This window comes from Pocillopora damicornis, chromosome 14 (assembly GCF_964200805.1).
Source record: "Pocillopora damicornis chromosome 14, jaPocDami1.2, whole genome shotgun sequence".
In the NCBI taxonomy this organism is placed as follows: Eukaryota; Metazoa; Cnidaria; class Anthozoa; order Scleractinia; family Pocilloporidae; genus Pocillopora; species Pocillopora damicornis.
This window is the reverse complement of record NC_142683.1, coordinates 2222517-2246644: the sequence shown is the minus strand read 5'-3', so window position 1 is coordinate 2246644 and position 24128 is coordinate 2222517. Positions and strand designations below refer to the sequence as shown.

The 24128-nt window shown below is 36.2% G+C and overlaps 1 protein-coding gene across 4 annotated transcripts; it reads left to right on the top strand.

Moving 5' to 3' along the window:
- Positions 1 to 2265: 2265 nt before the first annotated feature.
- On the top strand, positions 2266 to 20400 carry LOC149033952 (allene oxide synthase-lipoxygenase protein-like). 4 transcript variants are annotated; one of them, XM_089193879.1, is made up of 15 exons: positions 2266 to 2401; positions 3523 to 3670; positions 4963 to 5064; positions 5566 to 5667; positions 6170 to 6271; positions 9623 to 9974; positions 12705 to 12840; positions 13756 to 13862; positions 14180 to 14384; positions 14816 to 14922; positions 16160 to 16414; positions 17175 to 17281; positions 17963 to 18056; positions 18670 to 18888; positions 19749 to 20400. In XM_089193879.1, exons 2-15 carry the CDS (start codon positions 3609 to 3611, stop codon positions 19980 to 19982), a joined length of 2184 nt encoding a protein of 727 aa, XP_089050005.1. In that variant the 5' UTR covers positions 2266 to 2401; positions 3523 to 3608; the 3' UTR covers positions 19983 to 20400. The 4 variants fall into 4 exon arrangements, with proteins under 4 accessions (XP_089050005.1, XP_089050007.1, XP_089050006.1 ...); XM_089193881.1 differs by lacking the exon at positions 6170 to 6271 and having other exon boundaries at positions 2267 to 2401; XM_089193880.1 differs by lacking the exon at positions 4963 to 5064 and having other exon boundaries at positions 2292 to 2401.
- The last annotated feature ends 3728 nt before the right edge of the window (positions 20401 to 24128 follow it).

The following is a 24128-nucleotide window of genomic DNA, read 5'->3' as shown; positions in this document are numbered from 1 at the left end:
GTCTTCGGTGCTTTCAAATGTCAAAGTGTCCTTGCAAGTCCAAAAATTAATCGGAAAAAATGTTACGGGTGAAATGCAATTTACAGAAATAAGTTTGGAGATTTTTCTTCTGTATTTGGCAGAATTTGACATGTAGATTACGTCTGTTATATGAATAAGGCTGGAATACAGATGTACGTGACTCTCATATCAACCCAGGCGTCTACTTAATTCATAACTATTATTCTACGCTACGTAAAGAAAAAAAAGAGAAGCAAATGAAAAAAACAAAACAAAACAAAACAAAACAAACTATTCTTTTATATTTTCACTTCCCTGCACAGCAAGTCTGGCGGCACCCAATGAAAAATCTGGAATGATACATTTGAAAACAAAAATGAAAAAGGGTATCCACCTTCCTTCATGGTATAGTTACTGGGGTTAAACCAAGAGGCAGTCACACAGTTGATAATTAACTTTCTTAGATGAAAGAAATAACGCCAGTCGTAGGAAGTACAAATTTTAGTTCAATTCTTTGTCTGAAAAATTTCTGCTTCGCTACTCTTTGACAAAGCGCTGTCTTGGGTGCTTTCAAATGTCAAAGTGTCCTTGCAAGTCCAAAAATAAATCGGAAAAAATGCTTTGGGTGAAATGCAATTTACAGAAATGAGTTTGGCGATTTTCCTTCTGTATTTGGCAGTATTTGACATGTGGATAACGTCTGCTATATGAATAAGGCTGGAATATAAATGTACGTGACTCTCATATCAAACCAGGCGTCTACTTAATTCATACCTACGCTACACAAAGAGAAAAAAAAGCAAATGAAAAAAAAACAAAACAAAACAAACTATTCTTTTATATTTTCACTTCGCTGCACAGCAAGTCTGGTAGCGCGCAATGAAAAATCTGGAATGATACATTTGAAAACAAAAAACTGGTATCACCTTCCTTCATGGTATACTTATTGGGGCTAAACTAAGGAGTAGTCACGTAGTTAATAAACTTGTTGCTTAGGTCGATCCAAGAATTTCAAATAGATATTTTTAAATATAAGCTGTGGGCGTCGTGTCGTTGCATGATCTCCCATCCGTGATACATCATAACAAGGCTGCGATGTACTTTTTCATTTATTTCATAGCATGTAGGATCTTGATTAAAATTAATGTCTGATGACAATAGTTTATTGAAGTGTCACCATAGGCAAATAATATAGTTAGTTAATGGCTGTTTTAAATCCGTAATATTCATAAGAACCAACGCCTATTTCATGGCATGTCGGATCTTAATAATTTTATATTTTCACTTCGCTGCACAGCAAGTCTGGCGGCACCCAATGAAAAATTTGGAATGAAACATTTGAAAAAAAAAAAAAGGAAAAAATGGTATCTACCTTCCTTCATGGTGCAATTGCTGGGGTTAAACTATGAGGCAGTCACACAGTTGATAATTAACTTTCTTAGATGAAAGAAATAACGCCAGTCGTAGGAAGTATATTTTTAGTTCAGTTCTTTGTCTGAAAAATTTCCACTTCACTACTCTTTGACAAAGCGCTCTCTTGGGTGCTTTCAAATATCAAAGTGTCCTTGCAAGTCCAAAAATAAATCAGCAGAAAAATGTTTCGGGTGAAATGCAATTTACAAAAATAAGTTTGGTGATTTTTCTTCTGTATTTGGCAGTATCTGACGTGTAGATTACGTCTGTTCATATGAAAAAGGCTGGAAACCAAATGTGCGTGACTCTTATATCAACCCGGGCGTCTACTTAATTCATACCTATTATTCCACGCTACATAAAGAGAAAAAAAAGCAAATGAAAGGAAACGAAACAAAATAAACTATTCTTTTCAATTTTCACTTCGCTGCATAGCAAGTCTTGTAGTTAGTTAATGGCTGTTTTAAATCCGTAATATTCATAAGAACCAACGCCTATTTCATGGCATGTCGGATCTTAATAATTTTATATTTTCACTTCGCTGCACAGCAAGTCTGGCGGCACCCAATAAAAAATCTGGAATGATACATTTGAAAACAAAAAACTGGTATCACCTTCCTTCATGGTATACTTATTGGGGCTAAATTAAGGGGCAGTCAAGTAGTTAATAAACTTGTTGCTTAGGTCGATCCAAGAATTTCAAATCGATATTTTTAAGTATAAGCTGTGGGCGTCGCGCCGTTTTATGGTCTCCCATCCGTGACACACCATGAGAAGACTACAATGTACTTTTTCATTTATTTCATGGCATGTCGGATCTTGATGAAAATTAATGCCTGATGACAATAGTTTATTGAAGTGTCACCTTGGGCAAACAATACAGTCAGTAACAGTCATAAAAACCAACGCTACCATTTACTTACCACAGTTGTTATTCCACCTCTCCGGGTGTAAACAGCTTCTGGTCAGTTCATAGCTCCGATCGAAGGTGAGTGGGCCTGTCTATTAACTTATAGGAATTGATATATAAAGTATTTTCATTAATGTGTGTGTTTTGTAAATTGTAACTTTCGTGAATCATTTTTCCAGTTGTAACTAAATCTACCTGAGTTTATTTTGCCGTAAATAGGTTGATTCATTCGATGCGGTTGTAAATATGACTGGGTGTAGAAGATGCTACAATTCCACTAAACATTTTGGCAGCTGAAGTCTAAAATTTCTTGATAACGTATATCTTACGGACAGCTAGTGAGACGCATTTCTAAAATTTCACAGGGCCTTAACATTCGGATTCTGCCAAACACAAAAAATAGCGTATGACAGCACACTCGGAAAAATTGAATTTGGGCTATGTTGCGCGTGATGCAATCAAAGTTTAGAACAAAAATATGTACATTTTTTGTAATGTCTTGTTTCCATAAATTCTTCGCGTTAATTTTTCCACGCTTCATCGCTTGGTTTGAATCGATCGAAGCTGACAGGTAGCAATTTTAATTTCAATTTGAGTCATTTAAAGGGCTTGTAGAACAGTTGTTTCAATTGCTCTTTTTTCTTTTTCAATCATCTGTATTTCTTTTCGTTTAAATAGACATAAGAGAAGTAAATGGTTTATGGTTAAAAATTCACAAAGTAAGACGAGTCTTTTCACAAAAAAACTTTTCACTCCCTGTCACACCACCCTTGGTCGTAGACATTCACAAATGACGCCATGCGTAATAGGCTATTTCCGAGTTGCCTTTTGCCTCCGTTTAAAAACGAGTCCAAGTACAAACCATTCAAATGAAAATGAGTTTGATTTACATGAAAATGGGCATGGGATCGAGTGAAACGTATTATCATTTGAATGGTGCACGTAGACTCGTCTTGAAACAGAGGCAAAAGGCTAACAAGGTGGCGCTCTTTGCCTTGCTATTTTCCACTTCGCTACACACGAATAATAAGCCCCCCTGCCAATTTAACTTGATGTCGCCACCAGTCCAATCTCAATAATTGCCACCTAGGAGCTAAACCAAAATATAAAGCTGTGATTTACAAAGTGGGCCGATAGTTCACTATATATAGACATACAGTTTGTATTTGACCTATGAAATTTCTTTGCCTGAAAAATAGGTTCACTGACTGCCAAGAAACAGCAGGCTTCAAGTCCTGAGACAACAAAGGCCACATACAGACAGTGAGCAATTTCGGTGTCAGTTATGAACGCGAATATTTTGCTTGGTATAGTATTCATAGTCGCCTGTTATGGTGCAGTTTCGAGGTAAATTTTCTTTCGTGTAATTAAAATATTCCTTGTTATGATAGGGAGCTTCCAACTCTTCGATTTATAAAACCAGTACTATTTTTTAATCTTATCAATCTTATCACTTTTTTTGTAATTCTATTAAAACTAGTTCCGAAATAGCTATTTGCAAATAAATATCTTCAAATTAGAATAACTGCTTGCTTAAAAACCACAGGCGCACGGAATTCGAATATAAGGGGTGGAGACCTCATTAAATTAAGATCTTAAGAATAAGGACGCCGACAACAGCGAGCTCGAAAACAAATTCGTAGAAGCCATGGTTAAAAGGAAACTTAAAGCCCTATTTCGGGGACGCATTGCTCGAGGACATCAAACCCACATTTACTTGTTTGTATTGTAACAGCTTTGTTTCTTGGTAGAACTTGCATTGGAATTACAGGATTAACCTGCGACAAACGTTCCAGCTCGAGCATGTGAAGAAATTCTGCATGTCTGAGCCCATTTCCCACATGTCTGATCTCAACTGCCACGCAGAATTTACAAGCAAAATAGAAACCTTTGCGGTGATTTGCACAGCAAAACGATAAGTGGTAAAATGAGAAGTTAACAAATTGGCAGTCACGAAGCTCGGCACCTTTTCAGTATTATGCATTGTTGAGATTTTTCGTTTATTTTATTTAATTTACTTCATTTATTTATTATTTTCATTTCTTTCTGTTTCCCGCCTCGTACACCACAGCTCAAATCTCATCTTACAATAATTTTGGTATTCTCAATTTTTTTTTTTAATAAGAACGTCTACTGTTGGAGCTGAGGCTGAACGTTCTTTTTTTGCGATTTGAGGCTCAAAACTTTCTTAAGATGTTCTTGAATTTGCATGGTATACAGTATTTCATAAATCAATGTGGATGTGATCAGGATACCTATCAACTACCTTGATAATGCTTTGTATCACTTGATGACTTTAACGGTTTAGATTTAAGTGATTTTGGAACAGTTATAAATAAGAACTGCTGATTATTACAAACCGAGAGATGTGCCTCGTGAAGTAAGAAAGCCACTGTTAATGTTATAAAAAACGTGCACTTAAGTATTTCTGTGAACTTCCTTTTTCAGTTACCTTTATTTTATTCTTGTCATTTAATATACAGATGAGCAAAATATCGTTCTTAATCGACCCTCAGCCTGAGGAATGTTCTTAAAACGTTCTTAAAAGTTTGGTAAATCTCAGCCTTTCCGCTTTAATAAAAAAGGTTCTTATAAAAAAGAGTATAATACAAGATCTTTTTCATTAATTTTTTTCCTAGTTTGTCGTCTGGCCAGGACGATAAGCGTCACGCAGTCAAGAGAGTACCGATAATGGACATTTCAGATGAAGACTTGGAATGGATTAAAAAAAAGGCTAAATTGTAAGTAACACATCAAGCCTGGCGAGGCACGACGAGAATTAAATATAACTGAAAACAAGTTTTTAAGCACATATAATTCTCAATTATAAATCGGCACAACACCTATTAACATAAACAACCAGCGTATACTATACGTATACAACAATCTCGATAACCTCAATGGTGTGGATTTAAGTTATTTTGAAACAGTTATAAATAAGAACTGCTGATTATTACAAACCGAGAGATGTGCGTCATGAAGTAAGGAAACCACTGTTAATGTTATACAAAACGTGCTCTTAAGTATTTCTGTGAGCTTTCTTTTTTTTGTTACCTTTATTTTATTCTTGTCATTTAATATACAGATGAGCAAAATAACGTTCTTAATCGACCCTCAGCCTGAGGAATGTTCTCAATACGTTCTTAAAAATTGTGGTTAATCTCAGCCTTTCTGTTTTAATAAAAAAGGTTCTTATAAAAAAGAGTATAATACAAGATATTTTTCTTTAATTTTTTTCCTAGTTTGTCGTCTGGCCAAGACGATAAGCCTCACGCAGTTAAGAAAGTACCGATGATGGACATGTCAGATAAAGACTTGGAAAGGATTAAAAAAATGGCTAAATTGTAAGTAACACATCAAGCCTGGCTAGGGACGACGTGAATTTAGTATAACTGAAAACAAGTTTTTAAACACATATAATTCTCAATTACAAATCGGCACAACACCTATTAACATAAACAACCGGCGTATACTATATGTATACAACAATCTTGATGACTTTAACGGTGTGGATTTAAGTTATTTTGGAACAGTTATAAATAAGAACTGCTGATTATTACAAACCGAGAGATGTGCGTCATGAAGTAAGAAAACCACTGTTAATGTTATACAAAACGTGCCCTTAAGTATTTCGGTGAGCTTCCTTTTTTTTTGTCACCTTTATTTTATGCTTGTCATTTAATATACAGATGGGCAAAATAACGTTCTTAATCGACCCTCAGCCTGAGGAATGTTCTCAATACGTTCTTAAAATTTTGGTTAATCTCAGCCTCTCCGTTCTAATTAAAAAAGGTTCTTATAAAAAAGAGTATAATACAAGATATTTTTCATAAATTTTTTTCCTAGTTTGTCGTCTGGCCAGAACGATACGCGTGGCGCGGCCAAGATGGTACCGAAGATGGACATATCAGTTAAAGACTTGGAATGGATTCAAAAAATGGCTAAATTGTAAGTAACACATCAAGCCTGGCGAGGGACGACGTGAATTTAGTATGACTGAAAACAAGTTTTTAAATACATATAATTCTCAATTACAAATCGGCACAACACGTATAAACATAAACAACCAGCGTATACTAGAGAAGAAAATATAAATATATTTTAATCATCACAAACAAAAGTGGGCGCAAAACCAAACATAGCGAAAGAAAAATAAACAAAAACAAAATAAGCAAACGAAAATTTTTAGCGTTAGACTCATAAGTTATAACCGTATTCCATACATCACTGTTAAATGAACATATTAAAGAAAGAATTAGTTAATACGTCTAATTTTACTATGGGCATGTCATGGTTTTCGTTACAAAGGCATGCCCATTTTGTTTAGAAGGCGCATATGGCACGGACTTCGTGTTCGTGTAATTATGCGATAATCAAAGCATTTGTTTAGGAAAATGATTCACACAAAAATTCAAAGATTGCAGACGTTCTCCAGTCCTCCAAACTCTAATACGGGAGTACATAAGCGACAGAACACAAATTCACGACGTGAACACTTGGCTTGAAAAAGTAGAAAATATTCTCATCACAATCGCTAAACAATGTTCAAAAATTAAATTGACTTAAAACAAAAGCGTTTCGAGTATGAAAATGGTTTGTTAGGGAATGTAGCTTTGGAAGACACGAATTAAGAACCAAAAACACAGAGATCCCTTGGATCTCATTTTACGTGAGGAGTACCACGCCGTTCTAACACAATACAAAACATTGCTCCACTCTAAAAAGAACGAATAGTACAATGCCAAAATTCTTCACTTGGAAGATTCTGCAAAAAATACAGATATGACAAAATTTTGGAAATGTCTTGAGTCAATGGATGACACCATGAAAGCAAAACATGCTCCTTTAGTCTCGGAAGAAAATTGGCAGTCGTATTTCCAGTCCGTTCATTCCAATGCACAGCCTAATCCCGCTCAACAGTTCATTTGTGATGAATTACGGGAACAAGAAGATCGTAAAAAAGCAGTCTCGTCGTTTAGATTACTTGATTACCGAAAATGAAATACGCACAGCTGTTAAAAAATTGAAGAATATAAAATCTCCCTTTTTAGATAAAATTAAAAATAAAATGATTAACGCCAGTCTTAATGATATGTTGCCCGTATATTACAAACTTGTTAATGCAATTATTTATTCGGGCACCATGCCTCAGGCCGTGTGTGGTGGTCTCATTTCACCGATTTAGAAATCAGGTACGTGGAAGAAGTAACCCGTCCAATTACCGTGGTATCTGTGTTTCAAGCTGCCTGGGAAAACTTTTTTGCTCCATCTTATACCAAAGACTTCTAGAGCGTGTCGTTTCTCGTAATATACTTCACAAATCTCAGATTGGCTTTCCACCAATAAAATTGTACAGCAGACCATATTTTTACACAACGAACCTTGATAGACAAACGCGATCATAATCACAATGAAAAAGTCTATGCTTGTTTTGTTGATTTCAGGAAGGCTTTTGACTCAGTCTGGCACGATCAATCTGTGAGGCTGCTTTTATAGTTTGATTAAAAGCCTTTATTCCAAATCTTCATGTTCAATCAAAACTGGTCAAAAGAAAACAAGATCCTTTCAGTAAGCAAGAGGTGTACGCCATGGTTGTATTTTTAGTCCATTGCTCTTTAATCTTTGTATCATTAATCTACCATTCTCCTTTCAACATACTTTATCTGACCCTTTTGTTCTACCAAACGGCGAAAAATTAAATTCCCTTCTATATTGCAGATGATTTGATCATATTATCGCGATCTAAAACAGGACTACAAAATTGTCTTAACACTATCTTCCTACTGCAGCTCGTAGATATTAGGTATAAATCCCCCCTCCCAAAAAAAAACCAAAACAAGATTGTGTTATTTAAAAAACGCGCAAGAAAACGCACTGAATTTTGATTTTATATAGATAACCAAATTATTGATGTTGTGCAAGAGCACCGTGTATGTATAGGAAATCGTATGAACGCGAGTGCATTTCGTGATTTATGGGCACGAGTGATGTTTTGAAAGTTCTCAAAATTGCACGAGCCGTAGGCGAGTGCAATTTGAGAACTTTCAAAACATCACGAGTGACCATAAATCACGAAATGCACGAGCAGGTTCATACGATTTTTTATTTATTATATTCTCGATTTTTTTATAATTTGGTGTTCAAATTTGGCGCTTCCCCGGTGTTTCCATGGCAACTTCTCCGTATTGCACTCTATAACCTCTATTGCACTCTATAACCTATTTATGCATTCATCATTGACCAATCAGAAACGCGATATTTTGTTGAGTATATAATAAACGTACTTAAAAACTCGAATTTCTTCATAAGGAAATTTTTCAGTAACACTTGACCACCTAAAAGAGAAAGCACTTCATGCTCTTTTCAGTCTAAGAAGATACACGAATTTTAGCAAGCTCAAACCATATTAAAATTTTGATACAATGATCTCCCCGATTCTGACTTACAACATTGAAATCTGGGCTGTGTAAACTAAGTCTAAATTTAAGGCGTGGGATAACTCACAAATTGAAAAAAAAACGCATCTACAGTTTTGCAAATGATACCTAGACATTCTATAACTCCAAAGTAAACACGAAGACTCCATTGTTAAACAGTCTTCTTGATGTCATTAGATCTTCGCGCCTCTGGTAAAAATAGCTTTCACTCTAGGCTTATGGAGATGTCCGAATACTTTAATCTTAGTCACCAAGACCCTGATTTATTAGACACCGCTGAAATCAGACACTTCGTAAGTTTAATGAAACAGAAATATATTTCATATTGGCAACAAACCCTTCACTATTCTCAAAAACTAGGATTTTATATAATTTTTAAAATCGAATATGCTCCTCCACATTATATTATCTAGACCTAACTACAAGAACATCTGAAAGAAGGGTCTTGACTGAACCACGCAGAAGCAATCAAAAACTCATGATTGAACTTGGCAGATACAACCAAATCTCTACAGATTATTGACTCTGCCAAGTCTGAGGATCTAATTAATCAGATCGAAGACGAAATCCATTTTCTTTTCCATGTTCCAAATACTCATTAATAAGGTATACTTTTTACAATTAAATACAGACTTTGATTCCAAATATTAGGCAGTTACCTGTCAATCAACACACCACAGAATTAATGAATTTTTCTAATTATGTTCGTAATTTAGAATTAAGATTTATTACATCTTGCTTCAATTTTCAAGACGAATTGTTATCGATGTAATTTGATTTTCGAATACAACTTAGAATAATTGTATAAGCTTTAGCAATACTGTAAAGTTTATAGTCACGCAAATAATCTTTTCTTTTTAAGGCTCGGATTGCTTCTGGAATGCAGTGTCTCTCTTCCTCAAAGGAGTAACTTTGTTTGCAAAGTCAAGAGGTTTATGGAACTTCTCGAGATGAAAGGAAAATGGAAGTTGAAATTTAGCCCCTATGGATACGCTCTGTTAAATTTGGACCCGCTGACACTAATTGGTCGTGATTTCATAAATCCCTTCACAAGGTTTTATTTAGAGGGATACCTTCAAACTCTCCTTACCGCCGACTTAAGCGGTATCGTTTACAATAGTTTGTTCAATAAAACCACCGATGAAGAAATGAGCCACAACGTCAACTACCAGATTTTGTCAAAGTTCTTTGAAATGTCTGCGATGGCTGGAGGGGTATGACTAACTTTTTGTTTGTTTGTTTGTTTGTTTGTTTATTGATTACTACTACTACTACTACATACTACTACCACTACTACATAATACTACTACTACATACTACTGGCAACTAGATACACATTGCCTATATAGTTTGTTGGGTCACTCTTGTCACCCGATTTATAGATTGGGCTTATAAGGCCTTGACACCAAATATCTAGTATTTTTCCACATTGTAAAATGAGGTTAAAAGTTTGATGTAAACAGGCAGAAGTGATTCAAGGCTCGATTTGATCATTTCGTTTCTTATTTTCTTCTTTCTTCTTATTTTGTCAAAGAAAGGAGATTTCTTATTTTTCAATTTCTTCACTGCTTGACGTATTTCTTGCTCGCTTATCTCATGATTTAAATAGTTAAGTTTTTCTTGATATTTTTCTAATGACTGTAGCTCTGTATAGACTTCTTCATTCATTAGAATGTAAAGATTGAAAGCGTTTTAGCCAAGTTTCTTCCGAGATTGGGGCGGGAGCATTTTGGGCGACAGTATCGTTCCTAGATTTCAAACAACTCCAAAACGATGCTTTGTCGGGATTCAGTGTTAGTTCGTCGAGTTGCAGAGATTTTTCGGTCTGAAATTCTTTGCTTTTTGAGAACCAAAATAAATTCATTATTATATGTAGATGATTTGATTATCCTATCAAGATCCAAAATAGCATTGCAAAACTGTTTGAATACGCTTTCTTAATATTACAAAGCATGGATGCTTCAAATAACTCCGAAAAAACTAAAACAATGAGATTTCAAAAACGCTGAAGGAAATCCGTTGATATAAGTTTCAAGATAGGCTTCGAGACAATTGAAATTGTTCAAGAATACACCTATTTAGGCACACGTTTAACTCCAACTGGAAACTTTACCCTTGCAACCGAACACTTAAAAGAAAAAGCCTTACACGCATTCTCCAGTATACGAAAACATACACTTCTTGATAGACTTCACCCTAATACCGCATTGCAGATTTTTGACACTATGATATTTCCGATCTTAAGCTACAACAGTGAGGTATGGGGTATGTATACTAAACAGGATTTCAAAAAATGGGATAGTTCCCCGATAGAAAAAATTCATCTCCAGTTCAGCAAACGTTACCAAGAAGTAAACAATAAGGCCTCGAACTTAGCCTGTAGAGCTAAACTTGGAAGATTACCTCTAACTATTCCAATTAATGAAAAAATTACGAAATATTTTGTTTATTTAAAAAACAAAGATGATGAATCTATAGTAAAACAATCTTTTCTTATGTCGAAGAATCTACATCTCTTTTATAACTCGGGATTTTATTCCAATTTTATGAGCATGATAGCACAATACCGTTCATCTAACTTAGGTCCTGAATCTTTTGATAACGATCAAATTAGCAATATACAACTACTATAAAAGAAAAATATATATTTTTATGGCGCCATAGCCTTAAACATTCTGAAAAAATTGAATTTTACAAAGTTTTTAAAGAGGAATACTCTTTATCTGATTATTTACACCAGCTGAGAAATTTTAATGAGAGACGAACTTTAGTGAAGTTTAGGATTAGTAATCACTAACTTATGATTGAAGTTGGTCGATATGATAATATACCCAGAGAAAGGAGATTTTGCCCATTGTGCAAATCAAATCAAGTAGAAAATGAAAATAATTTCTTGTTTCAGTGCAATAGATACACTTTGCAGTGACAAATTTCTTAAATCGAATCAATGAAATAATACCTGACATCGAAAGAAAATCGACCTACGAAAGCTTAAACCTTCTTATGAATTCTAATGACTGCAGCGTAACCAAGATAGTTATAAAGTTTATATCCACATGTATAAATATACGTAATACATTATCGATATCAAATAAAAGAAATGTATCTAAGAAGAATATTAGAGTATTATTAGCCTTGTTTTGTTATTAATCAGTTTTCCTTTTGCAACACTGTAAAATGTTATGGTCATGCAAATAAAGTTTATTTCTACTACTACTAGTACTACTACTACTACTACTACTAGTACTAGTGCTAGTACTACTACTAGTACTGCTACTACTACTGCTACTAGTACTATTACTACTACTACTACTACTACTAGTACTACTACTACTACTATTACTACTACTACTAGTACTACTACTACTACTATTACTACTACTACTATTACTACTACTACTACTACTACCACTACTACTAGTAGTAGTAGTACTACTACTACTACCAGTACTACTACTAGTACTAGTACTAGTACTACTACTACTACTGCTACTACTACTACTACTAGTACTACTACTACTGGTACTACTACTAGTACTATTACTACTACTACTACTACTATTACTACTACTACTACTACTACTACTACTAGTACTAACACTACTAGTACTATTACTACTACTACTACTACTACTATTACTACTACTACTACTACTACTACTACTAGTAGAACTACTACTACTACTACTAGTACTACTACTAGTACTCTATCCACCTCTGTAGCTATTACTGCTACAAAGATTTAATGGTCAGTATGGACGGACAAAGCTTCTTGGTGTAAGCTAATGGACAAAAAAATATACAACACCAGCTTTAAACGAAAGCTTAGGTAAGCTATACACATACATGTATAGCATGTGATTTAGCTTATGTACTGAATCATTCGAACTGGCGACTAAGAATTCTTCAGTCTTAGAACAAACCTCTGTGTTTTTTTCTTCAAGGTTAATAACAGGCGGCCATCGAAGTACGAAGCCTTTAATGACGACAAGACTACGTGGATAAGTGACAGGTTCTTCACTCAACAGCGTCTGGCAGGAATCAACCCTATGTCACTGAGACGAGTGACTCTCAAAGCTGGTAAAACTTCCTTTAATAATGGTGTCGCTAGAAGAACAATTACCATCTTTCAAGTTACAGAAAAACATTGATAACTTTTTTTAGCCACTTTTCAACTTTGGTTCGTACTCGATAGGTTTTTTCAAACGCTGGCTCTTTGCCGGCTCTTACACTTTCTTTCAGCAGTAATGATATGAAAAGAACAATGTAAATAACTGTCATCCATCTTCTAGTGATTATGGCAAGAAAACTGATATTGATTATGATTATATGGATGATGGTGATGGTAATGATGATGATGATGATGATGATGATGATAAAGGGTAATCATTATGATGATAATAGTCATATTGAATATAATGATAATAATGACGATGATGATGATGATGATGATGATGATGATGGCAGGAATCAACCCTATGTCACTGAGACGAGTGACTCTCAAAGCTGGTAAAACTTTCTTTAATAATGGTGTCGCTAGAAGAACAATTACCATCTTTCAAGCTACAGAAAAACATTAATAACTTTTTTTAGCCACTTTTCAACTTTGGTTCGTACTCGATAGGTTTTTTCAAACGCTGGCTCTTTGCCGGCTCTTACACTTTCTTTCAGCAGTAATGATATGAAAAGAACAATGTAAATAACTGTCATCCATCTTCTAGTGATTATGGCAAGAAAACTGATATTGATTATGATTATATGGATGATGGTGATGGTAATGATGATGATGATGATGATAAAGGGTAATCACTATGATGATAATAGTCATATTGAATATAATGATAATAATGACGATGATGATGATGATGATGATGATGACGGTGGTGATGATGATGATGATAACAATAATAACAAGACAGGAACGAATACAAATAAAAATAAGTGTGCACATGTCCTACATTGTTTTCTTTCAATCATTCCTTTATCCTCGTCCAGGTCCAGTAGGGTTGGATTGGGACACACTCAATAAAACACTGAATCCAGAATTTGACTGGGAAGGTGCTGTTCAAAAAGCTTTGGGAAGCGATGACACGTTAGAAGAGGTATTATTACCGTCCAAAACATAAAAGCCAAAGGCTTTAAAATACAACTTCTTAAGCCGCACCAGTTCGAAGGAAAGTTTCTTATTAAAGCGCTTAACTTTAGAACAAAGGTATTATAATTTTTATTTTTTTGTAAATTAAGCCGACTAATTGCGTGGGGGGACACAGACTAAGTCCAGAACTGTCGCCTAACTAGTGGGTTTGGAGAAAGCTCCATTCTAAAGTTCAGTTTTGATATTTATTTCTCTATTCATTTACTAATTTGTCTAATTATTTATAAATTTTAATCAATTTATTTATCTATCTTTTGTTTTCAGGCCATTTATCAGGGTCGAGTCTACGTTCTTCGTTACGAGTTGTGTGACGACCTACCCAGAGAAGAAGTGGACCTTACTGACAATGATCCCAACAGGACAATGTGGGACACACTCTCTCCCATTGCTCTGTTTGCGTCTAAGCAAGATTTCCTGACAAAAACCAATGATCTTGTCCCTGTAGCCATCCAAATGGACTACACTCCAGGTTCAGTGTATTAAAGATTTAGGAAGTTAATATTTACTAAACATTACCTTTCCGCCATAATCTTGTTAGCCTTGTTTCGCCGTACTTCGGAAATCGAATAGTTTGGGAAATGTGATCATTTTATATTTCCTTTTTTTTTAAACGACTAAACTGCTGGCCAAGTAGTCATGGGATTATTTCTGAGTCAGGTAAAAATCACTTTGAGGGAAAAAAGCAGGTCAAAATAGCCTGAAAAGAACGAAATTATAAGAAAGAGGAAGTCAGTCAACGAAAAAAAAAAAAGATCTGCTGTCTGATTTAAACTGTCTGTTAAGTTGGGATGAATCATGCAGACAGTATGAAGTATAGGTAAATAGTAATAAATCTAGTACTGTTTTGCAAATAGTAAATGAAATAACCAGTTGGCTGAGCTAACATCTTTTCCTCATCAGATTCATCTGTATACACTCCTGATGATGATGACAACTGGATGTTGGCCAAATTGAATGTCCAGGTTACAGATCTCGGATATGCACAAATTGTGGAGCATCTTGGCAAGGTATGTCACAACTAGAAATTTTTTATAGGCACTCCTGGGAATTCCACGGGTGCCTTCGATTTAATGCAAAAAATAGGATCGGAAAAGGCAATTGTTCGATGAAATCCGGCTGAATTGTGGCGTATTGCGAAAGAAAGAGCTCGAAGCTTTTGTTGAAACCTTTTAATTTGCTGAGCTGAGTTTGAAATGATGAACAATTTACGGCAGCAAAGGGATTGCCCGAAATGGCGACAAGGGCAAAACAACTGGGCTGCTTCACCCAGAACATCGGGAGAATGCAAGAGCAATCGTTAAACGGATCACTAGAACAGTGAGCATTGTAACTGTTGAGGTTTGCTCCACTGAGATGACCGTAGATCGCTATTGTGGTGAACGAGCGTACGCTCCTCACGCAAGCTTTTCAATACTCTTTTATCGACATCTTCACAAAAATAAAGCTCGTTTTTTCAGAAACGCAGACAGCTCATGTGTTGTTTCCTTTCGCTGATTTTTACATTTACAGTGTAATTACTTCGTCTGTGATGAATGAAGCGCCACTTACTAAAGAGTTCGTTAGGTCGAGAGACACTTGTTTATTTCGCTACTCGAGTGCTGTATTTTCATCGGCAGTTTGACGGAAACGTTTCTTTACTTGCAATTTACTAGCATTTTAAACACCACTGTGATTAATGATTGTCTCCGCGTAGTCCATCTTTATTTTAGACAAATAGATCGTTTTCTTTTCGCTGACTTTAGGTCAAATTCTTCAAGATAACGCCGAAGCAAAAATTAGTAAAATTCTACCCGCCAATTTTCAATCACCGTGCTCTATTTAACAAATAGATTCCAAGTTGCCGGTTGTCTGTTCAGTAATAGATCAGAGATGACGTCAAAATGTGGTAAGAACAAAAAAGTGGCACACGAGGCGCAGCCGAGTGTGTCACTGATGTTCTTACCACATTTTGACGTCCTCTGTGATCTATTACTGAACAGACGCACGGCAACTTGGAATCTATTTGTTTTATATATTAAGAATTTTAAAAAAATTTTAATGATGACGTCATCTATTCGTCTGTCCTCCAATAGATCATAAGTGAGAACCAATCAGAATGCGTGCATTACTGAGCTTATTATATAAACTCTCATAGAGCACGCTATTTCAACCAATCAGAGCGCGCGTTATATCGAAAATTTCTTATAGATCTGTTTTAAAGTAGTTATACCACACGACGTTTAACCATAATGCTTGTCTTACAAGGTTCATTTTTTGATGGAGCCATTTTGCGTGGTATTGAAACGCACCCTGTCGTCCTCTCATCCACTTCATCAAATTTTAAAGTATCACTGCAGGGACGTGACAGTCCCAAATACCATTGGTGCTCCAAAACTTGTTGGCGAAGGAGAGTTTATGGATCAGCTGTTTGCATTTGGAAATGAAGGAACCACCCGAATTCTTAGAGAAGCACATAAATTAAGCACATGGGATGTCACAGATTTTAGAAACGAAATAAAGGTATGTGATGCGTCGGTTTTCCCCCTTTAACGTTTCAACCTATAAAAATTCAAAACATTTCGGTCAACCAAAACACTTTTTCAGGCTTAAAAGACATATAAATGTATTCCTATTGACCACAATATTCAGACTATATATTCGCATGAAGAATAGACAGTCAACCCTTTTCTCCAACAAAAGAGCCTAAGCAGAAGAAAAAATTGAACTCATATTTTTTCATGCAGTCCTTTAATAAACTTGTACCTAATACTTCTTTTCTTTTCCCCTTTTTATCAAGCCTTCTTCTGCCGCCCCTTTTTGTTCACATTCGGTTACACACATGTACGTTGGAGCCTTAAATCATACCAAATGAATACGACATCTTCGATCGAGTATTTTACTCGAAAAGCGTTCACAGATAATGTACTACACGTCTCAAATCAAAATGCAAGTTGAAACGGTGATCCATATATAGTACTCCAGTCTCCATTATTTCTAATGGCGTCTTTGACATGATGACCTTACCTGAATTATTGTTTAAAAGGAAGGAAAGAACTGCAGCGACATAAATAGAACAAAAATGAATTCTGTTTTATTTAACTATAACTCGAGCATAGCAAGAATAGTCTACGAATAGGCCTACGAACCCGGTGCATGCGCTTGCAAAGTAATTTTAAAAGGAGCAATTTTGTGGAAACACATAGCTTGGAAATTGAGTATGTTGTGCTGTAATACATTTACAATCAAGTGTGGACTTTTTTCATTTCTTTTGGATGAATAGAAACGCGGAGTCGATGACAAGAAGCTTCTTCCGTACTATCCTTACCGTGATGATGGAGAGAAAATTTTGAAAATTATCGAAAATATGGTGAAGGGTTACGTCGACTTGTAAGTATTACTTCACGGGAAAATACTGGAAAAAATTGTAGCTCTGAACTAACTCCTAGTTATCAAGACCAACTCACTAAGAACACTAGTTAGTTTAATAATGTTAGCCCATCTACCTTGGGTGTTGGGATAACAGCAACAACACAGTTCCGCCGAAAAGGGCTAAACCTCGTGACACCAGCTTTCCTACGCTCGCGATGGCAGTTCACGTCGACTATTTTAAAACTATATATTTTACATGCCTGTCGACGCAGCACTGCAGCGTCTTAAAAAGTTAGCTTTCTAAGGTATGTTTATACCGAGTATGATCCTTGCGTTAGAGTGATACTGTGTCCGATGTCCAATGTCCCCAATGAGTAGTCAAACCTTAGACCTTCTGATTTCTGGTCGAGTGCACAATCAAATAGCAACAGATAGCTTGTGGCAGGATATGCCTTTGTGTACTAGGTACGGGTTTAAAACACTAACTTTTGACTCTCCTTTAGAAGACAATGTTTGTAGTTGCAAAAGCAGCCAGGGCGTCGATGATGACTTCTAGTCTTACCATACAATCATTCCATCTATGTATATCCAATTTAGTGGTGATTTTTTCAATTGTCTCCACAAAAAGCACTAATTATAACTTAGAAAACACCTAGTAGGGAATGTCAGTAAACGTTTTGCATTGTACTGTTTTCTCAGGTATTATTACGACAATGAGGATGTTAAAAAGGATTATGAGTTTGGATCATTCCTCCGTGAATTGTCTACTCAAACGATTTTTCACCGCATCTATGTAAGTGTAAAAAAGTCTGATTGTTATAGTGGTTTGTTTTTCGCTGTCTTTGGTTTTATATATCTACAATTCGTCTGCTTAAATATCTTGATCTTCGACCAGTGATGGAGGGATATATGGCGTGCACTGTGTAACTGCGGGTACCTGCTGTTGTCAGCTCAGTTTTTGGCGTCTGAATCATCGATTATTGTAACGTTACCGTCTTAGGCAAACGGACGTACATTCCTCTCCCAAGAGTTTTCGTTGTAGATAACATTGTGTTACATTTAACATTTTGAAATCATTAAAACTTAAAGAGATAGCCTGTGATGAGGCACAACTGTAAACATTCTGGGTTACGGCGTTGCTGGGGCGAGGCGTTATCGAAGATGGTCGCCATGTTGGGATTTTCCGAAAAGATACAGATTCTATTAAAGCAAAAGAATGTGACCTGATGCGACCTTGTTTAACGATTTGTTTCCTTTTAACACATTTCTCAACTAACTTAGAAAACGAAAACAAAACACACAAAAAACAGACAAAACAAACTTAATACTGGACTTCAATCACTTAAACACTGAAATACGTTAAGTTCGCAGTGCTACATAAAATGCTTTATTCTGCGTTTTAACAGGTCAAAGGATTACCCTCAAAGATTGCGACTAAAGATGAGCTCTGTGACATTGTGACCCGCATTATCTCACAACTGAGCTTCCAACACGCTGCTGTAAACTATCCCCTGACAGACTATGGTCTGTACACTCCCAACCTACCAACCAAACTGTACAACGATACCAGGCTGAAGGAAGGCGAATACGGTGTACAACGTCTGCCAAACAGAAACACTTCCTCCGTAAGTTGTGCGACCATATTGAACACCTATACGCTGGATATGGCATGATCACAGGTTTAATCATGTGGATTTAGCTTGTGCCGTTTGAGCAATTTTCAACTGAGTGTTGAAAGTAATCCGAGATTGCATTGGTTTTGCTTTACTGTGTGCTGTGATTGGTCTAGAAAACTCGTGCCACCCTCTCAGCCAATCAGATGCAAACTAAAAAAAATCGCGACTCGGTCCTCGTACGTTTGAATTTCGTGAATCTGGACTAAATCATTATTTAGCTCCTTCATTGATCTTCCCCGACACAATGTACTCAGGGGCACATCGGAAATGCATGGTACACAACGTTTTTCCAAACAGAAAAAATGAATAAGGTGGAAGGGGAAAACGTGTCTGTTACAGTTTATGAGCTCTCTACGGTAGCATAAACATCTGCTTCGAGGGACAATTTTCCTTCAGGGTATTTTTGGCGTTTCTGTTTTCCTCAGACATTCTATTCATACGCAGTGATGTGACTGTACGCCAGTTATGGCTGTGGCATGCCGAGTTGCCGTCAGTCAGTTGTTGATTTAGAAATTTACCCAAGGAGCCAGATAGGCAAACAGTGTTTAAACCTACACGCCCGTCAATCATACATAGGGAGTCAGCAATTAACACCTATCTCAGGCAGTCAGTAAACACAATCCACCTTTATGCCAGTCGGTTAGTCAGGCAGGCACTCCGGTAGCAAATAATTTATTGAATTAGTGCGTTGGTACTCCACTGATTTAAAAAGCCATGATACACTTGATAGAAAGACGATGAGTAGAACATTGATTAAGTTTGAACATCAGATAGTCAAAACTAACTTTTTTTCTATTTTCACTCCCCAGATCGAAGCCAGCTTTAGTAACATGCTTTCGCTGTTCCGCTTTGACTCCTTGTTTGACTACGGCAACGAACTTCTTGATCCTGAGGCCGTCAAACTCGTCAATGGTTATTACACTTACCTCATGAATGTTATTCAGCCTCAAATGCAAGAAAAGAACCGAAAGAGGAAGGAAGATAATTATTTGACTTATCCGTACTTGATTCCAAGATGGCTGCCAAATGGAATTCAAACCTGATCCACCACATTCTCAAAAACGAACTGTCCTTACACTTTCTTTTTCACTTGACGTAGCTTTAGAAAGTACTACACATGCATTGTTTGTTACATTGGTAATTAGTTCAAGTTTTTAAAATTGGGGAGCTTTCGTGCATTAAACCGACCTCTGCCACATTCTATGTGGCTTTACCTGCATCAGTAAAATTGTTTTAAGGATTTGATGGAGCCAGCTGTGAAATTACACACACCAGCCGGCTTATTACTTAAAAGAAGCTGTATTTAGATATTCATTGATTTCTTAAAGTGTTATATGCGTGTTTTCTTTTTCATACGGCCAGCAGTGTGCAAGGGAAGTTACTTTCTTTACTTCATATTTCAATTGCACTGTTTGCAACTACTGTAGCATAAGAGATTAAACATTTTCTTTTTGTGATGAATTTGCTATAGCCTTTATTTTATTAGCAGTTTACATTTGTGGTGTCCCAAAAACGAAGTCCGTCTATTTTTTTTTTACTTCGTGATAAGACTGGACTTGCTGAACAAGTTGGTGTCATGCTTGGATCTCTTCGCACTCTGTGTACAAGGTCAGCGAAACGGACGACGTTAGAATTTTTTCACTTTCTAGAAGCGCTTGAGGATTGTAAATGAAGGTAGAATATTTTCCAACGAAAAATTGGTATATTTCAGAGAGAAATATGGGGTTATTTGAGGACCGTGTCCCGCTGTGTCATTGAAAAGTTAAGTGTCAAGCGTTTGAATGGCTTCGTACTCTGTAAACAGGGTTAGCGAAAAACATCAAGTTCGAAATTTTAGGCTGCCTGGAAGCGCTTGAGGATTTTAAATAAAGGTAGAATGTTTTCGTATAAATATTTTTTGGATTTCGAAGAGAAATATGGAAAAATATCGGACTGCCGGACGTTTAATTATTGTAAGTTTAGTCACTTCACTGCAGGAATGTCAGCGACACTGACAGTTTGCGTTACGATTCTTATTTGCTGCTTTGCATGCACAACAACCTCGACCACTCTTCCGCGCGCAAGCTCCCGGCTCTCCACAGGCAGAAACCTGCAACTGACTCTTGGTCCTATTTAATAAGGATAGTAAACTTCAATTTAAAAAAAATTGATGAATGGATGAAAACGTGGTGGATCAACATTTTCGCCTTCTTCGAAATACTTGCAAGGATTTTCGTGTTCCTCTTTAGCAACAACCAATCCATAAGCGTTTACTGCCTCGGAATCTACAAAATCAATGGATTCATCTGATTCCATGCCGGATTAAAACGTATAGAATTGTTTTAACCAGAATTACTTTGACAAGCTCTTCAAATTCATTGGAGAAAACGCACGAGGTATTTTGAGACAACGTAACAAGGTAAAAATAACTGACCAATTAGAGGCGCTATTTAAACAAAAGGGGTGGTTCAAAACAAAAACAAACGATTGCGTTGCATCGAGGTTGGAAATGGGCTAGAACTTACGTGATCTAAGAGCAATGACAAACACTCTCACCTGGATAATACATCTATACTCCAGTAATATAATATTTATTTGTCGTATTTCAATAATCGTCGGTCAGGATTTATATAAGCAACATCATTTCAATGGTAGCCTCATTTCACGTAGTGCGCGCAGCAGCCGAACTTATCCTTCGTGGAGATAAGGCCACTGTCCTGGGGGGGATCTGTTCCCAGAGAAAAAAAAAGATGTATTTGCAACCCTGGTCCAGACAAAAATTGTGAAAATAGGTACCCAATTCCAGACAGTTATCCACTCATAGACAATCAGTTTCTTAGACAATCACTTTCTTCTTTTATACCGTTTATGATTTGTGATTAATCAGAATTCTGGGAAAAGGCGAACCTGTTCCAGAGTCAAATCTAAAGCAAAAGATACCCTCTTCCAGAGAAAAAGGGTGATTTCTATACCCTGTTTCAGAGACAGAGAGGCAAAAAGCATACCCTGTTGAGCGGCACATATCCGTCAAGCCCATATATGGCTCCCCAGGCTCCTGTCCCAACCAACCCGGTGTTGCAGGAGAACTGAAACCCAAAATCAAGTAATTTTTTTCAACATAGCTTGTTCAATTATGCACTAAAAACGATGTTACGTCCTTCTTTTCCGCTTAAAGAAAATTTTCCATGCAAAAAACGAAAAGTTTTTCGTTATATTTGGGTCGATGTGCTGTCGTGGTACGGCGACTCAGAACACACATGTCAGCGGTTCCTCTCAAAGTTGATGACGTAAGTTATGGGGAAGACAGTGAACCAAGCGTAGACATGGCAGGAGAGGCGATGTGGCGTTATGAACGGGCTTTGAAACGACAGGACTCGAACAATGCGAGGAAAGAAATTGATCGGAGTGCTTCTGCTATACAAAACTTAGTAATCAAAGCATTTGAGGATTGTGTAAGTGCAATATCGCATCGCTGGCGTAACTCGATAATGTCGCTGAAACGCAATGAAACGATCGAATGTGCAACAAGTTTTGTAATGTAATTTAAGCAGTAAATGTTTTCGTGGTAGTGTCTTGACGAACATTTTGTGTAGAGTGTGTTAAATACAATTGGTTGAACCTTTCATTATATTCTCCAGGTTCTATTTCGTCGTTAAGAATCGCCTTGCGAGGTGTTTGTAGATAGATGGCCATGTGGCACTCCAAAAGTTGATCAATTAAAATCAAGATCTGGGTCCTTGAACTTAACAACCTCAATCTTATTTTAAGAATGCCAGGCGTTGAACTGAAAATTGTTTTCAGTGTCTGAGTATTGTTTTAAGATTTGTTGAAATCGCCAAGCATTTTAATTATGGATGCTTCAATTCATTCTTATTTTAAGAGATTTGGTTATTGATTTAAAGATGAGATTAAACTCAGCCCGGCCCTATTGCTTTCCTGGTCGAATAGTGAGGTTTTGAAAAAAATTATTAACCGAGATCTTAAAAATACTAATCATCAAAATTAATTGCATCAGACAGAGTGAACTCCTAGCCACTTATCAGAGCATAAATTATTTTATTTTTGACTATCTATTGAACGGTTAAATACATTACAAACACAAAGGCTGTTCCCACATTGTCACTATGAATGACACTAAAACAACTAAAACGTTGTGTCAAAATCCTGTTATCAATTTCAAATTATATTACTATCAAATATGATTTGACTCAGAACTTGTGTTGAAAATATTGTAACTAAACTGAAACAGTATTATAAACCAAGTTACCACAGAAAGGGACTCCTCTCAAATAAAAGTGAACTACCAAGGGTGAAATCTAAAAGGACCAAATGCACTGTTACTGTTATCCTAGCCTGGAACCTTTCAAGATTTGAAATTGTAATTGAAATGACAGAAACTACTTGTTAGAAAAGAATACCTCTGATGCAATATAGGGGTGGAAATGAATTCAAGTGACACACTGAAAATGAGATTCTATCCTGTACGTTCTGGGCTCCTTTCAAACTGTTAAGCCCCTGTGTCATCAATTTTATATGAGAGCAGCCCCTATGAGGAAAGTTACATGTCATATGTGAACACTCTAACTCCAAGTTAACACACAAACTATACTTTCGTGATAGTAGAAAATTATGTACCAATAATTAATATTCAATGATCCACTTAAACTGTTTCTTTACTTAGCAAACCATGTAAATAACAGCCAAAGTTATATTTAACCATAAAAGTCGATTTTCACATTCCATTCAACTGTCTACATTACGCTGTTTACATTTGTTTTCTCACTCGGTAGGCAACTTTTTATTTCAGTCTCTTTTTTTAATTCCAGTTGCCTGCACCGATAACTGGAAAATTCTTAATGAATGTGTTCAAAAGGCAATTTCTTGATGTCCCCACTTTGCAACTTGAAAAGTTTACTAACTCCGACCGTTATAATTGAGAGAGTATCAGAAATAAAACGCATTTTTGCCGGAAGGATCGCTAAAGTTTTAAAAAAAAACAAGTAGGAGACTAACAAGGAATCTGAGTCTTAAATAATTGATTAGTTTAAACAATTCTTAAACAAAACAAAGCGTATGGACCTGACTAAGATGTAAAATTTCAGCTTGGTCGTTGAATAAGAAAGATCTCTTATCATCAGTGTTGGAGAAAGAGTCAGGCTTAAAGACGCAGAAAATTTTGAAATTCTATACCTCGAACTTGCTTTCAATAA